This window comes from Mchenga conophoros, linkage group LG23 (assembly GCF_057382185.1).
Source record: "Mchenga conophoros isolate Kocher_MC1m ecotype Shallow Benthic linkage group LG23, M_conophoros_male_GT1.1, whole genome shotgun sequence".
NCBI classification, from domain to species: Eukaryota; Metazoa; Chordata; class Actinopteri; order Cichliformes; family Cichlidae; genus Mchenga; species Mchenga conophoros.
In genome coordinates this window covers 41646077-41663558 of record NC_140547.1, presented here as the reverse complement: position 1 = coordinate 41663558, position 17482 = coordinate 41646077, and the positions used below count along the sequence as shown (strand labels likewise).

The 17482-nt window shown below is 41.4% G+C and overlaps 2 protein-coding genes across 2 annotated transcripts in view; one reads left to right on the top strand and one right to left on the bottom strand.

The window, feature by feature from the left end:
• The window catches only part of LOC146547889 (voltage-gated delayed rectifier potassium channel KCNH8-like), a 61051-nt gene extending 48577 nt beyond the window's left edge, over positions 1-12474 (top strand). The window contains exons 12-15 of the mRNA XM_085264263.1: positions 2095-2369; positions 9400-9509; positions 9770-9816; positions 11581-12474. Of these exons, the coding sequence (XP_085120389.1) occupies positions 2095-2369; positions 9400-9509; positions 9770-9816; positions 11581-12330 (1182 nt within the window). The 3' untranslated portion in view covers positions 12331-12474. The remainder of the gene's footprint in view (positions 1-2094; positions 2370-9399; positions 9510-9769; positions 9817-11580) is intronic.
• A 655-nt stretch (positions 12475-13129) lies between these two features.
• On the bottom strand, positions 13130-14022 carry LOC146547888 (gamma-crystallin S-like). The gene is made up of 3 exons (XM_085266368.1): positions 14014-14022; positions 13697-13939; positions 13130-13402 (listed from the first exon to the last, which is right to left on the bottom strand). Exons 1-3 carry the CDS (start codon positions 14020-14022, stop codon positions 13130-13132), a joined length of 525 nt encoding a protein of 174 aa, XP_085122494.1.
• Positions 14023-17482: the final 3460 nt, after the last annotated feature.

The window sequence follows — 17482 nt, the reverse complement described above, 5'->3', positions numbered from 1 at the left end:
AGTTTGAGATGATTTGAGCTTTGTGAGTTGTCCAACTTTGTGCTGCCATCAGAAGATGGTACACGTGGACATGGTCAGCAACAATACTCAGACAGGTTGTGGTAAATGGTAAATGGCCTGTATTTGTATAGCGCTTTACTAGTCCCTAAGGACCCCAAAGCGCTTTACACATCCAGTCATCCACCCGTTCACACACACATTCACACATGATGTTTAAATGTTGCTCAGCTGGTACTTAAGAGGCTCAAAATGTGTCAAAAAGATATCCTCCACACCATTACACCACCAACAGGGGGATCTATTAAAAGATATGATGGAGCCATGCTTTTTTGTTGCGTACCCAGAAATCCAGACTCGCCAGACTGGAAAATGTTTTTCCTATCTTCTGTTTTCGAGTTGTGGTGATCCTTTGTGAAATGTAGTGTCAGTTTCCTGGTCTCAAATGAAAGAAGTAAAACCACTCACTGGATAGTTTCTCTCTTTTTTTAAGATCGTTCTCTGGAAAACCTAGAGATGCTTGTTTGGGCAGATTCATGCTCCAAGTCACTTAAATCACCTTTCTTCCCCATTCTAAATGCGCTGACTTGCTGTCATGTGATTGGCTGATTAGGTATTTGCATTAACAGGCAGTTTCGAATCAAGATGGATGCAGATCCAGCATGAAAGGATAAGAATGAATCTCAAGCTCACTGCACCAAACTTGTCAGCATCTTACAGTCACAAACCCACATATGGAGTTTATGTATATGCACGTGCAGCGAAAGCAGCGGTGCATCCTTAAGTGGGCGCAGTGTGGGACTAAAAATAGTGCTGTCAGATGTGTGTGGGAGGGGCAGGGTCATCCCCAGATGGATAAAAATAGAGCGATATCCAGATGGAGACGAGACGAGGAAAACATCAGGATGAAGGGGAAGCTGCAGGGGAAGAAGGAGGAAGAACCTTGCTGATATTTGCATTCACGTGCCAACACACAAAGAAATCCACACGCACAGTCATATTTCCATCACCTACTGAAGACAATTACTTTCATTCATTTCCTGGAGGCTCAAACCAGACTTCACAGTGATGTGATTGTGTCAGCACATTTATGCCCTCTAAGTGCAAACACAATGCAGATAGCGGACTAACATAACACAACATATTTGCACTTGCTAAAAGATGTAGAAACTCACACACACACACACAACATGTTACTGGTCACACTCCAGCCCAGTGTTCATACATACACCGTTTTCCACACCTGCAAACCCAACACTAATAACTTCCCGGTGGCCCTTTTGTGGCACGCTGCATATCAAGACTGCACGTGCTGCTCACATACTACACACAGACCCACACACACTGAAACTCCAAACAGTCCCTTCTCCGCTTAGTTCCCTCCAGGCAAACCTCTGCTAAAATTAAACCTCTGTGATCTAAAAATACCAAGCAGGCACGTGAGCCCAAGACTGGATGAAGAAGACAACAAGCAGAGGAGAGAGGAGGGGAAGGGTGGTGTTGGTGGTGGTGACAGGGGGAAACAAAAATTGAGGACAAGGGAGAATAGAGGGGAAAGAGAAAATGGGGTTGCATGCCAGCTTTTTTTAATCAGCTTTTGAACTGGAGCATGTGAGAATGCATAAATGCAAAAAGAGAAAAGGCGCAGGATATACAACCAACAACCTTTTAATACAATGGATCTACTGCCTACAACACGCTGAGTGCAGGAATTAAACTCTCTGTTTAGTTCAGTTGGTTCACCTCACACAGACTGACTGTCAGCGACTGGAGCGTTTGCTTTGAATGAGAATGCTGCTTTGCAGGTCTGCTCATAAAATGAATGGAGATGAGAGCCGATGCAGCTGTTGTGAATGGCGAGTCTTCACTCTGATCAGTGCTTTGAGTAACTCAGCAGCTCCCCCTACTGATCAGCGAGTGACATGACACCATTCCTGATTTCTCTCAAAAAGCTTTTCAGATTTTTTTGTGTTTTCACTTTAAAGACTAAAAAAGGTAGTCTGCAGGAAAAAAAGAATAATATTTCAGTATTTATTTCAGTCTTGCTGAAAATTGATGATGTTTTCTAACCTCCTATCTTAACTTCTGCCCCATCAGGGAGACTGTGAGAGTAATGGAGGAATCATGAAAAAGCTTCCTTCCATTAAGGAAGATGAGGAGGGCTCAGGGTCCGAGGGCGAACGCTCCCCTCTGCCCAAGATGTCATCCCTTGGCAGGCTGGGCCGCGGCCTGCGTTCCCCCCTCCGCTCCCCTCTTCGCTCCCCGCTTCTGCCGCCGAGGCCCTTCCGGCCAGCAAGTGATCCCGTCCGGCCCTCCAGCCTGCAGATCCCTGTTGTGAGCTTCAGCTGCCTGCAGCCGGACCTCAGCCCTCGGTAGGGAGCCATTCACGGATTTATTGACTCGGTACTTAGCATTAGATTCGCCTGGAGGAGTTCATTCACTGGTAAATAATCCTCAGTGGGAATTTGGCCTGAATTGCTTGTCACTTGTGACATTATTCATAAACACAAACCATCCACAGGCTAATTTGCATGGAGTCCCTAGAGAGGTGGCAGCAGACTCTGGGCTTGGGGAATCAATTTATTTTGGCTCAGCTGTGTGAGGGCGCAGACGAGCATAAATTGTGCCACTGTGTCAGTTTTACAAAAAAACATGTAAAAGCAGGATTACAGTTGTATTTTTTTAAAAAAGAAAAAAAGTCACCTACCTTTAATGATTGGTTTTAGTAAACTGGGCACAACCAGTAAAGCAGCTCAGACACCCACACTGTCTCTACCTTTTCTTCATCTAATGCCTTATACCCAAATGCCAGCACTGGGTCGCAGATGGAGGGTGATTCTTGGCACATGGCTTTTTAATCACGTTTCATTCAAAAAAAAAAAAATGGCACAGTTAGATTTCTTCAATAAAGTTGAGTTCAAAGCACACAAACATATGAATTACTGTCTTGTTGGATTTTTTTTTAAATGAAACTGTTAAAATTGTTTAAAAACACATTTTTTTTCTAATGTTCACCAAAGTTGGTAAAAATAGTCTTAAATCCATTTTCTACTTCGTATCCATGTCTGGATTAGTCAGCAGGCTAAGCTGAGAAACCCAGACCCTTTTTCTCCTACCACCTACAGCTCTTCAGGGTGGATACAAAGGTAATGCCATGCTGGCTGACAGGCAGATCACAGACATGCTCTGGCATATCAGAAGTGTGCACCCGGTCTCCCAGTAGGACGTTGTTCCATGAATTGCTATCTTACCATGGTGGAGGGGTTTGCTTGCCCATGTTGGGATAGCAACCATTCAGCCTGAGAAGTTTGGCCCTTTATTCGGGACAAATTGGTCCTATGTGAGGGTCCAGATTAAGAGAGATTCAGAAAACCCCTTAGATGCTGACAAGATCAAGGGAATAGTTCACCCTGACCAAGACATAATCACTGGAGCTTCATCCTGGAGCCAGGCCCTGGGTAGGGGCTCGAGAACGAGCTCCATTTGGTTGGGCCTTTGCTCATTCTCGAGCCCAGCCAGGCCTAGCATAAATGAGGTCTACCACTCGGAGAAAGCACCATAGGGGTTCAATGCACTTTGGCTTGAGCAGCAGTCAGGCACCCTGTCGGCCTTGCTTACCAATCTTAAAATCAAGCCTTTCAAAGGTTATCTTATAGATATTTTTTTCAACAGTGTTTGTCCATTAAAGACAAACCACCGGTAAAGCTGCCGAACAGGAAGTGAAGTTGTAATTTAGCAACTTTTGATCGACTGAAACTTGTTAAACATGGTAAATACACTTTCAACCATTTTCAGGGAACATACAAGGGAGTGATGTACAAACACAACAAGCATTCAGTGGTTTTAAGAACAATTTCAACATTTTTTGTAAGTTTTTCCAAACGGCCAACACAGTACAAGAAGCTAAAAAGCTATTAGGCGTACCTCACATCTCAAATGATGTTCATCATTCTATAAACTTCAAAACATATTCACTAGTTTCTGTGTGTTAAACCCTTTTTGCACACATGCAGTTGTGGTCAGAAGTTTGCATGAACAGCATGATAAATTAAGGCTTTTAATGAATTCTTTGAACCTTTCTTTTTTCCTGGGTGGAATGATTGCACAGCATACATCTTTAATGACTTTAAAAACAAGAATTCGGTGCATGAGCTTGGATTTATTTGGGGTTTTCTCCAATGCAAACAGGGCCAAAAGTATGCATACAGCCTCATATATATTAATACATTCCATACTAACAATTTGGTTGAAAGTTTATTGATGGTAGGCATCAATTTTCAATACGGATAAGTTTGGGGCATTGGCAAGGCTTAATTATCCTGCTTTATCCACTTAAAATTTGATAAATCATTCACTGCAACATATCCTCCTGTGTTCCTTCAGAAAGCACACATGGTATACAGGTCAAAGAATTCACCTTTAATCATGTGAAAAAAAAGCCACATGAATTAGATCCCTATAAATTGGGGCATTTGTTTACAGATGATGGTGAATGATGGGCCAGTGAGAATGAGGAAGGAAGGTCTGCCAGTAGAAGATGTGCACCTCTCCCTGAGCCTGGTTCTGCTGGAGGTTTCTTCCTGTTAAAAGGGAGTTTTTCCTTCCAACTGTTGCCAAAATGCTTGCTCACAGGGGGTCATATGATTGTTGGGGTTTCTCTGTTGTATTATTGTAGGGTCTACCTTGCAATATTAAGCGACTTGAGGTGACTGTTGCTGTGATTTGGAACTGTATAAATAAATAAACTGAAAGTGAAAGAAGTAAAGAAAATGAGGAAGGTGGACAAACAGTGCATCTACACTTTAAGTGCCTTCACTGTTCCATGGACTGTCCACACTTTCTGTCAAGAAAATAGAAGACGACAAAAGCAGTGAAAAGTACATTATCATGTGTTAAGATGTTGGTTTCCGTCAGTCTGCTCGGGTTTTGCTTGGTTCTATGACCACCTCACATTGACAAATCTTTTTTGCCCTGACCCTCACATCCTTTGCACCTCACTGCAGAGTAGTGGAATTTTTCTCATCATAGCAGTGGAAGATTTCTGACAGAAATCCCTCAATAGAAAACCTCTTAAATTCCATGAAAGAGGCCGATAGGGATGCTTCCATAGAGGATATTCAAGGCTGGATTAGACACACCAGGGCATATTTCCCATGCTGCCTGGTGAGGGAATAAAATCCTTTGTGATGTTGATGAAATTTTGTGGTTGGATCCCGACCACAGAAAGGATGGTGGGGTACCCCAGCTGTCATTAGAGCTACACTACATACTTGCATTTGTTCATTTTCTGCATCTAAGCATTTCCTTTCAAAATGTTTCTGTCTTCATTTCATATGGGTTTCTTAAAATAAGGGGTTGAAAAATTTCCCCCCTCTCTTTTGTCAGTGACGCTACGGTGGTGTTGTATATTACTGCTTTAAAAGTCGTTTGTGTGTAGCTAAAGTGATGTTACAAATTTTAAATGTATGCAGATTCTCAAAATGCTTTCTTTCAGAAGATTTTTTTTTTTTAATATCGAAGAGGAAAAAGTCTAGTTGTCCCTCTGTGTTTTATATAAAGGCAGAGTCTCAGAGTGGTTTCAGAAATGGCTTTCATAAAGTAGAGACTTATCCAAGAATGAAATCACACAATCTCTCTATGCGTGCTCTTGTTTTTTGGAGGAATTCTCTATGTTTTGGCGTATATACTCTACCTAACATTACAGTCCAACTGAGGCGGGTTTCAATTCTTGCCTTTAATACATCCTATTACAAGCACGCAGCTCTCTTCACGGGTCTGCACTGCAGAGCAATATGACTGGTGGACGTAGCAAAGAGAATAGTTCTTATGTGAAACTGCTCCCAACAAAGTTCGCATATTTTATTTTGAATAAGTGGGTCATGATTTCTGAAATGAGATGCTGCTGCTGATTTTTTTTTCCCAGTCATCCTTTTTCATCCTTTCAATTCCATCTAAGCGCTGTTTAGTTTAATTATATTCAAGAGAAGGCAGACATCTCTACAGCCAATATCTTCAAAACTGGGAAACTCACCAAAATTAGATGAATAAATAACACCACATGCTTAGAGGAAGAACATGGTAATTGGATTTGGGGACTGAAGTGTCTGGTAATGCTATGGGAAGTCCCAAAGCTGAGATGTGTCATGTCCAATGTAACTTCACCAAATTACTTCAAAGGATGTTTTTTTTTTTTTTTTAATCTTCACCAGAATGGGCGCTGTTAATCTTTCGACTATGTCTCACAAAAAGCTGGCAGATGGATTTGAGGTTTTTATAGAAAGGACGAAGCTGTTGAACAGGAAGTAAGATCATGTCTAAGCAACTGTCGCAAACTTGTCGAGGAGGAGGTTATGTTTTTGGTAGCATTTGAATGTCTTTCTGTTTGTAACCGTGATAGCTGGAAAGCTTTTGAATGAATTCTGATGAAACTTTGTAGGGGTGTAGAGCGGGGTCGTGTTAACAGTCCATTAAAATTGGTTCACATCTACCAAGGTCTTCAAGGTCAACTCAATGATTTATTGGTCAAAAATTGACCAATAAATCATTGAATTACTTAGAATTTAGAAACTATGATTCTTGCAAGTGTGGTGTGTGTCAACATATACAAAGTACTGTATATAGTTTAAAATATCATGTTATTTTTTAAACTCTGACCTCTTCTTCAAGGTCAAATAAGGTCAAACGTAATATGTCTTTTATCTTTAAAACTTAAAATTCTGCTGCCTTTGTTTATATTGGCAACATTTAGGAAATGACACTGGTGAAAAGAGCATTCTCATTCCCCAAAACACATTTACATGTATAGATTCAACCAGCTCCAAACACGTAACATACTGACAATTTTGTTGGGATGAGAACGTGTTGTGGTGAATGAGCATTCTAAATATCACTTAATAGTTTGCATCAAGTCATATTTGACCGAACCTTTACGTTTTTTCAAGTTGGCCTCAAAGTGTGTCGTATCTTTAAAGTATTGTCAAGAGAAAAAATGAGCCGCTTACTTACTTAGAAATACAACAACAACAACAACCTTTATTTATAGAGCACATTAAAAGCCTAGGCATACCAAAGTGCTTTACAGAAAAACAATAAAATAATACAGTTAAGAGCATAATATCAAATATAATAAGAACAGCAGACAATGTTCACAGTAGAAAGCCACTAACAAAATGGACTGCAGCACATAGATTATAGCAGACCCAGTGCCGCATGATAGAGAACACCAAGAATGAAGGAATAGTAAAAAGTTAATGCAATAGGTCGCAGTTAACAGTCAGCATTTAACGGGTAGAAAAGGCAAGTTCAAAAAGATAAGTTTTAAGGCGTGCTTTAAAAGAAAAAATAGAATCAGACTCCCGAATGCCAATCGGGAGGCTGTTCCATAACTCAGGTGCAGCAAAGGCAAACGATCGATCGCTTCTAGATTTCAACCGAGATCTGGGCTGAACTAACAATAACTGCGAGGATGACCTTAAAGCCCTGGCAGGGACATAAGGGTTTAAAAGTTCCTTAAGATAGGTTGGTGCAGTATTATTGATAATTTTAAAAGTAAGCAGCAAAATTTTAAATTGAATACGGTATTTGATAGGCAGCCAATGCAGCTCAGCAAGAACCGGAGTAATATGGTCAAACTTCTTGGTTTTAGTTAGAATACGTGCCGCAGCATTCTGAACTGTCTGTAATCTATGTAGAAGGGTAGCATGGAGACCAGAATAGAGTGAGTTACAGTAATCTAGTCTTGACGTTACAAAAATATACTGTAGTATAACGTTATATAATAATCTCACGTTATTAACGCCCTTATTTACAAGTCAGTATCCATTAGCTACTCATACATAATGTTTATTTACACACTATCCCCTTAAAAGTAAATGCTCCCCGGAGAATGAGCCACCATGGTGGTTTGCGCTCTCGGACTGCTTACATTATATCCACATAAAAAACCTTATTTTGATTCAATCCACGCTTCTGTTTTTGGTAGTTTGTGTCCAATTTCTACATAAAGTCCTAAAAAAAAAAGTAAGTTTCACCTTACACCTCATTTTGCTAAAGATCCCACAATGTAACGCTACTTTCCTCCTACCTCGTGAGATAATAGGCACGCACATTAGCGTTATGCAATACTACATCTGTCGGTGGTGACTCATTAGCGTCCAAAAACTCAAATTCCTAGCAGGAGTAAATAGCAGATGAGTGAATGAGGGAGCGCTTACAGTCACACACTCTGTGTATGATTGTGAGTGAGCAGGAGTGTGGATAGTAATTAGTACACAGGTGCGCAGCCTCTCTCCGTCATCTGCTCACACTGAGCACGACCTTTGACCCACTGACTGTTGACAGCTGGGTAGCGTTTCCATAAACCCTCTTTATAACGATGAGTTCTTGAAGAGGCGTAGTGAGCCTTTGACATCTCTGTGAACTTTGCGGGCTTTGTAGAAAGCAGATGGAGGTCTGGGATCTGCAGGAGTCTAGCAGATAATAGATCTGAGATACTTTCCTCTCAGAGCTGAAGCACTCTCAGAACAGACAGCAGTGTGGAGCGAGGATGCTTTGATCATTTTTGATTGGTTGTAAGTTTCCCATAAAAGAACTCAACTACAAAACTATAGACTTTAAATCGATGGCGCTTATTACATTTATACTTATTTTTGCATGCTGCCTACGGATTTTTGGTTTGTCATCCCGGTTCCACTCACTTTGAAATTCACTGAGCAAATGCACGCACCTCAGAGGACAGGGCACAGCTCGATCTTTTCTCATGCACCACTTTCATGCATATTTTAGATCCTAATAGGAAAATAATAACAACTTTTTATTGAGCAGGTTCGTGCCTCCCAGGCTAATGAATCTTGTCGACTACTCTACTCTGAAAAGAAAGTGTTTGCTGTTAAGAATATAAAATAACTGAAAGGTTTTGGGGAGTGCCTTAATCACACTCCTGGAAACTCTAAAGGAGTTCTGTGTGATATAATAAAAGATTTTCTGGACTCAACGAATGATTTATTTTGTTGGAACTTGCTCATGTAAATTTACATTATGTATAATGTAAATTTACGTGAGGAAGGAGGGATCTCGTATGTTGTCTTAAACAAGTAAAAGTCATTTCCAGTATACCTGCCTGGATGTATAACTGCAGCTTTTAATGTGTCATTTTTACCCAGTATTGCAGTTTGTTGGCAGAGTCTGCTGCCACCATGTGGTGTCTCTGTGTCATTAACCAGCAGGTTTTGATAGCTGAATTCTCACATTCAGATAAAATAGTTCCCCAAACTGCCCCCTTTTTTTCTGGAGTCTCTTATTATACTAACTGGCAATTATCTGTAAATGGTAAATCCAATTTTATTGTGTTATCTTGTTGTCTTGCGTGAAATGCACTCTCACCGCCTCCCCGTCTTCCCTCAGGTTTGTGGATGGGATCGAGACAGAAAACCAGAGCGGTTCAATTCCGAGATTTGATTTTTCTCCCAGTGCAACCCAGAGCTTTCTGCCCGGCCCGGATTCAGCCACCTCAGGTAAAGAGCAGGAAGAGCCGGTAAAAACTAATGCACAGTAATACTGAAGTTTTTTGATGGATAGAGCCTTTGTGAATATTATGTTGCTACTGAACAACATTCGTTTATATGGTGGATGTTTTTGTTATTGTGTCCAGCTCAGTGGGTATCAAACTTCTGAAGGCCACATTTTTACATCATCCTTCATACCAGCTTCCAAAGTCCTGATTCACTCAGAATTAATGCATTGTGTGTAAGTGTGTATATCTGTGTGTCCACAGGGGCCCGCGATGAAACCATGCAAACCATTACAAAGCTTAAATATGAGGTAAGGCTTGTTATAGTGTCATGAAAAACAAAACATTTTTTTCAGCAGGCTCTTAATCTGTGGTTACATCCACATTATTTTACTGGGCACTTGTGGCAGCTAATGATTTATTACACAACCATGTAGAACACGGTTGTGCAGCTGTAAGAGTTTAACTTTCTGTCTAACTTGTTGTTTCTAAGGACAGTCTCAACAAAATGCATGTAAAGTGGCTCAGTTGGTTCAGGTTCAGACTTTGCCAACACTTTAAGATATGAATCTATTAATGCTAAGAACTGCATGAAGTTAGTAATTAATATTATTATTATTAGTAGTAGTAGCAGTAGTAGTATTAGTAGTAGTAGAAGTAGTAGTAGTAGTAGTTGTAGTAGTAGTAGTACATCCCCATGAAAATAATGCAATTCTTCGATAAAGTGTTCTAGGTGCACCAAATCCTAAAAATTGATGATTTAAGCCTGTTGCTAGGCAGTTGCTAGGTAACATGGTGACATTATAATATATCTTGTATAATTCAGCTTCAACAGATTTGACTGCCATTACATGAAAGTTATGTAATTCTTTCATTAGATATTAGGTGCTTAAAGGTTAAGAACAGGTCGTTGGTAGGTGGTCGACAAACAACGTGATGATGTCATAACGTGATGTAGATAAGAACCTTCAGGGGCCTAAGATGTAGCTGTTTGTCAAGAGATTTTGTTTATTACTTCAGGGCAAAAAAATTGTCCATCAAAACTTTATTCAGTTTCTTTGTGGCTTTAACAAAGAAGCAGTTCTGTGATAATTAAAGGGATCAATCCAGTCGATGACTCCAAATGCTAGAAAGGTACATTTCATGCACTGCATGTGTGTCGTTTTTCCTTGTTATTTTTAAATACACTACATTATGTGATCAAACCACAGTCCCCTGACATGTGAATGGTCCCTGGGGCACAAGCTAGTGTACTCCTAGAGGGAGTACATCCAGCAAAAATCTGGGCCAAATCATTCCCCCACCCCCACCCCACCAAATACCTACCATAGCCCCAGGTTGAGATTGGTTTGTTTAAAAAAAAGTAAGCTAGCTCTACAACTTTACTTACTTTAAGCACCTTTGTGCGCTTCAGGGATTTCAAAATGTGAAACACGTATGAATATGGATATTTCAGTACTTGTTTTTAAGCTTGAGGCATAAGGTTTTTTCCTGTTTGCCTAATTATTTGTGTACTTTCACAATTTTAAATAAATAGACTTTGACAGTGTGGATTTGGATTTGGAGAAGAGTTTCTTTTCTCGGGCGGTGAGATGATGGAATTCATCAGCTCTTTTTATTTGTTATTTGCTTTATTATTTATGATTTGTTAGAGACATAAAGAGACTTCATCTGTATATAATTTGGTGTAACTTGTGTTGCATGATGACAGTAAAAATTAATCACTTGCTACTGGTTTTAATAAGACTCATTAGGGCAGGGAGTTAATTAGACCAAATGAAAGAACAAATCAATGAATGAATGACATCATTCTTCATAATTATTTGTGACACTGACCAATGAATATATTAAGAAACAGTTATAAGCCATTTTAGAGGAGCTTACACGTTTGGCCAGTGAGCATGAGATCCTCGGTTCCCTTCAAGGAGGAGACACAAATCCCTGCAGGGTTATCTCGACACGAGTGTCTGGGATAAAAGCTTCTTGTAATTATGTGTTACTGAGAAATGCTGTATTTATATGGGATTACCAGTAATATTATTTTTGCTTTCACATCCTTTCATCTCGTCCTCTAGATGTCTGTCCTCTCCCATCAAGTATCCATTGTGAGTCAGGAGCTGCAGGAAATGACGCGACTTCTCAGGCCTCTCTTTCACAACCCGTCCGCACTGCTGACTCCCAGTGCCGTGACTCCCTCGCCCAGCGTGTCCCCACTCAGCTGCTCTCTGGCCCTACACCTCAATACCCAGCATGCACCTGTGCACTGTCCTGATGATCAAAATCCTCCGTCGTCCATGATGCATGAACCGCCCTCTCCACAGCTGAGCATGACCAAGGTGTTTCAAGGAGAGTTCGATCCACTTTCTTCTTCTCCTTCCCCCCATAGTCCTCCATTCTCTCACCAAACCAGTACCACTCCCCCGGTCTCTCACCGCTCGGCTCCCCCTTCGCTCAACAGCTCTCCCCACGAGCACACAATCGTGCCACATCCCTCCTCTTCCACCTCCATCCCTTCTCTTTCTTCATCAAGCCACCCATTATCCATCACTCCCCTTCTGGTGGATTTATCAGAGCCGCAATCACGGCTTCGGCTCCACTTCCCACTCCAATCCCATTCTGAGTCCCACCTCCAGTCAGAGACCCACTTCATGTCCCAGTCTTATCCTCATTCCCTTTCCCAGTCTGACATCCAGCCTCAGATTTCTCTCCAAACCTCCAGCACGGCGTCACGTTCCCGAGAGCCCCTCCTGGACCTGCAGAGGGTGGAGTGGGGGGAGCACACCACCCAGCTTAGCCTCGTAGATGAGGGACAGTCCTCGATGTGAGCACACAGGAAGACTGGGACACTCGACTAAGAGACAGGAGCAGCATGCCACACATCCTACTGCATGACAAAGTTTGGCATGCGGGTTACAATGTAAATATGTTGATTTTAAACTGTTGGAAACTGTTATCATGAGCACCTTCAAGAAGATCTGAGAATAAACGTTTGTTTTACAGTTTCATTTGATTTATTTACAGTCAATCATATAAAGGAAAGACTTCTAAGTGTATACTAAAAGCATGTTTTCTCCTTTTACTGTGCTAGCACTGGTTTCTGTTAGGATACCAGTCTGTAAAATGATTTGAAAGGTGTGCAACACACAGCAGTAATGTTAGACTGACTGAAAATGAATGCAGCTCTTACACAACTCATGCAAAAGCAATGATTGGAGCTTTCTAAAGGACATGAGCATACTTTGCCAAGTTTAGCCCTGATTTAAAATAGCTTGAATTTTGCATAAACACCGAAGTGGTGCCTTATGTTTTTAATTTGGGAAAATCTGTGAACATAAAATCCGTTAAATGGTGTTACAGCACCCACAACCCCCTCAACTAGACCCCCGAGTCCCTTTTAATAACTTCTTTAATACAGCTTTAAATAATTTAGCTGTGGTCACACAGGGTAGACTTTTTTATCTCCACACTTTAAAGCACCACACTAACACACAGGGATGAAACAACTTCGCAATGCCTCATCATTCAGTTTTTATTTTAGCTATTTAGCAGCTGCATTGATGCAAATTATTAGCTAATCGAAAGCCAAAGAAAAGGTTTAAAAAAATAATAATAATTGGAATTCTTTTACTCAGTCAGCCGTCTGAACGACTGCACAGTGGGGCAGACAGCGCCCCAGTCCACAGGCCTGCGGTACTCGCCTTTCTCCAGTAGGTACTGGCGGCCCTTGTAGTTGGGGTGCTCGTAGAAGACCCACCAGCCTCCCAGGACCCTGCAGGAGTGCACCTCTCTCCAGTGAAACGTCTCCAGCACAGAGGCGCAGTCCTCGCTCGCTTCAAACACCTGACCGGAGAAATCGGCTTTGCCATACAGCTGGATCTTGTAGGGGTCTCCAGGGGCCTGAGTGAAGCGGGATACAGAAGAAGATGGTAGGTAGAGGGGAGGGGGTTGGGAAAACAATGAAGCTAGGTTTGATTGATGTCACTACAAAATACGTTGTTTCTTATCATGGATTTATTCCACCGATCCAGATTTCAAGATTCATTTATGTGAAAATGAAGTGGCGTTTTTAAAATGCTATAAAATTCCCCAATGTCCCCTGAGATGTGTAGGATCTTACACAGCCACTTTCCCACTAACCACAGTGTCTTTGACCTCTTGGTACGAGGCACCTGATGTGTTGAGATGGCTTACAAAGTGAATCATCTTGCAAGAGCTGACTCTGTCATTGAGGCCGTTCCAGCTGTGGTAGTTGGGGTATTCCCCTCTCTTCAGGACGTACTGGTAACCCAAGTAGTTTGGTCTCTCGTAGATGACCCAGGTCCCGCTCTCCACACGGGCCGAGTTGCAGCAACTCAGATAGGAGTGGAAGTCGGTGCAGTCGCTGTCGCATTCATACCTGCGACCCTGGAAGTTCTTGTCCTCGTAGAAGATGATCTGGGGGATTGTATGTGAGTGATAACCTGGTATTAATGATTTTACATGCCAGATCTAAATGTTGTTCTACTCACCCTGCCCATCTTGGGACCGACTGTGCTTCACTGTTTAGCCTCCCTTGAAATATCTACAATAATGTAACGTGTATGTGCTCATATTGCCCTCTTTTATAGCTTCAGAGCGCTCTGAAACTCACACAATTGCTTGGTCATGAGAATGAGATCCAAAATTTGAGTCAGTGGTTCCACTGCTACTCGTGTTTTCCAGAAAGAGGCTGTGGGATTAGACCACATAAAGACCTCAGGCACTGACCAACTCTTTACAGAAAACTGTAAACATACTGCACACAGTGCAAACTACACACACGCACACAGAGTTACAAATAACACACTGATGGATGATTGCATAAATATTAAACTGCACTTAATCATAGCAACTCTAAGCTAAAGTAGAACTCCCATTAGCTGAACTGCTGAGGTGTATTGCCATCCAGTCAGTGTGATACTTCTTCCTCTTCAGTCCAAAATGCTGCACTGTCATCCAGAGCTTCAATACTTCAGTTCTGAATTTCATATTAGAAGTAAGATGATGCACTTCTCGCTGTGTAGCATAAAATCTCCCAACTTCAGCTCACGGTTCGGGCTGTAAACTTTTCACACTGGAAATCCACTGGTTAGTCTGCTCACTTAGTTGCATATTTCTGTGGATAATCTGTTTTCTTTTCATCTCAGTGCAGAGATGGCAGCAGTTCCTCATCTCTGCAGTCAGTACTCACTTTTCAGACTTAACACATACACGCTGTGCTCACATCAAAGCAGAAGCATTTACACAGGCTTTACATAGGCATGAACAAGGCTGGCTTAACAGCTGGTTTTTGGTGATATCACTCAACAAAGGTTGTTAAAGAAATTAAACCAACTAAAGCACAGTTGTTGTTTTTTTCCCCTGATTTGTGATTTTGTCATATTTTATATAGAGATTATGAAATCTATATTTATATCAAATTACACCCTTGCCCTGCGGGGGGTCTTTATCCTCCAAGGTCAGGTCCTCTACCAGAGACCTGGGAGCTTAAGGTTCTTGCACAGTAACTTTGCTTATCCTAGGACGGCGCTCTTGGATGTTGTTCCAGGGATCTGCTGGAGCCAATCGCCTAGCTCGGGAATCACTGCACTGAGCTCTCTGTTTACCACTGGGACCACTGTTACCTTCATTCTCCACATCTTCTTGAGCTCTTCTCTGAGCCCTTGGTACTTCTTCAGCTCGTGTTCCTTCTTCCTGATGTTGCTGTCATTCAGTATCGTTACGTCTCTCACTACGGCCGTCTTCTTCTGCTTGTCCACCACTACTATGTCCATTGGAAAGCCATCACCAGAACCTCGGGACTTCCAGGCCATATTCGGCATAGATGTTTCTGTATACTATGTCAGCCACTTGGTTATGGCGTTCCGTGTATGCCCTTCCTGTTAGCACCCTGCTGTTATGTGCTGGATTGGCTCAGAGGCAACTTTACACAGCCTGCACCTGGGGTCTTGCCTGGTGTGATAGACCCCAGCCTCTATGGATCTTGTGCTCAGAGCTTGTTCTTGTGCTGCCATGATTAGTGCCTCTGTGCTGTCTTTCAGTCCAGCTTTGTCCAGCCACTGGTAGGATTTCTGGATGCCATCCATTTCTTTTATCTGCCTGTGGTGCATGCAGAAACCTGCCTTTCCATGATGGGTCTTCTCCTTGCTCCTCTTCTTACTTGTGTTTGTGGTTTTTGGGAATCAAAACAAGCAATGTAAATTTATTTGTTTAAATTCATGATAGCTCAGTAATAGTTACATAGGCCATTTAAAAACATTTGAAATGAGTTCTTTATTCTTGTGCTCTGTACAGGTGACACAATTTAATTTATCTATATTTCTGTCAAAGCCACAGTGAACCACGGAAGACAGACAAAGGAACTACAGGTGGCTTTGGTAGACATTTCCTGTACATGTATGTATTGATTGATTGAGTCATTATTTTTATTATATACAGTATATTCCATCTGTTTAATTTTGTTTAACACACATTTTCTTATTGTATTTTTATTTCAATTAGGTAAAAAAAACAAACATCTTCTTTTAGTTTTGTATTTAGTTTTATTACCTGATAATTACCTAAAGCTTAAGCTCTGGACTAGTGTACACACCCTCAGTAGCAAACATATAATTTCCCCCTTGGCACCACAGTGAGGCAGCATTTGCACAGAAAAGCACAAGCTTATGACAGGTCCAGTTTATGTACAGTCTCTCATTTTTTTTAGAGCAGTGCTCCTGCGCCAGTGACAAGTGTCACCAAACAGACGGACAGTACATGTCTTTATTTTAATAACTGATTTTGAATGTTAATATTAAACATTTCCAATTGGCTTTGTTTCATTTTCTTTTTATCATATTAGATATTAAGTTATAGAAATATCTTTATCTTGTGGGCCTGTGAGTAAAACGTAGCCTCTGTGAGTTACATATGAAAAGTTTTGCATCTCTTTCAAGATTAATCCATTTAATAGAGAAGCCAAAGAGTGACTATTGATTATTATTGACGATTATAATTTGTATGTGACTGATCTGACAAGTGTCTTCTTAAAATGCGCAAAGCAAAAAAAAAAAAGAGAAAAAAAGAGACTTGATTCTTATTTGTGATGTAATGGTTTGTTCTGCAGTAACTTTGAGGCGTTCAGTCGGCCGCACTGAAACTTTGTTCTGCTTTAAAACAGATTGCAGACATCTCACTTTATGCCATATAAGTCAATCAAGAACACACCGCGTGGTCTTTTAAGCACGTTAAAGCACGTGTAACATCAATATTTGCCATTACAGGTTATGAGAGCCGGCTTGTTCCCGCTGGAGCCTTCTGAAAGCACCCTTTAACTGCTGCACATACCTACACACACACACACGCACACACACACACACACACACACCTTATGCTCATGGTGAGTGACCTGTGGTGAGCTGTCAAAGATACTTAAGATGATGTAGGACAGACAAGTGTTGTCAGTGCGGGCACATGCACACACATATACACATACATATACACACACACACACACATATACACACACACAGCACACAGGGAGAGAGAGAGAGCAAAACCACAGAGGAGGTGCGACAGGAAGGCAGACGGGCTGAGTGGTAATGATAGGTGACTATTCTTCCATCTAGAATAAATCAAGACATGCTGACCACACTGTTGGGAAAACCCAGGCCTGCTATTTGGACGCACACACAAACAAACATATAACCGGTGGATGGACGGTGTATATATGTGAAATAAATAATGGGGAAAGTCCAGGGTTTTATTGCTTTCCTTAAAAGCAAGGGAGATAATATTCCCCATTTATCATCTTGTAAAGACAATGGAAACACAATAAGCTATAATCCAATAGCATTAACATGTTACACACAGAGTACAGCAAGCTCCCCGTGAAGCTGTCCCGGGTTTTTATAATCAGGGACCACAAACTCAAGAAAACGACTTGTTTTTACACTGTGAGAAAAACACAGGAAGACGGCTG

What these genes read in the sequence shown, in the direction of transcription:
- LOC146547888 (XM_085266368.1), bottom strand. An exon ending in CTTGCAAGATGATTCACTTT is followed by an intron (nt 13,403 to 13,696) that starts GTAAGCCATCTC and finishes CGCTTCACTCAG; the next exon opens with GCCCCTGGAGACCCCTACAA.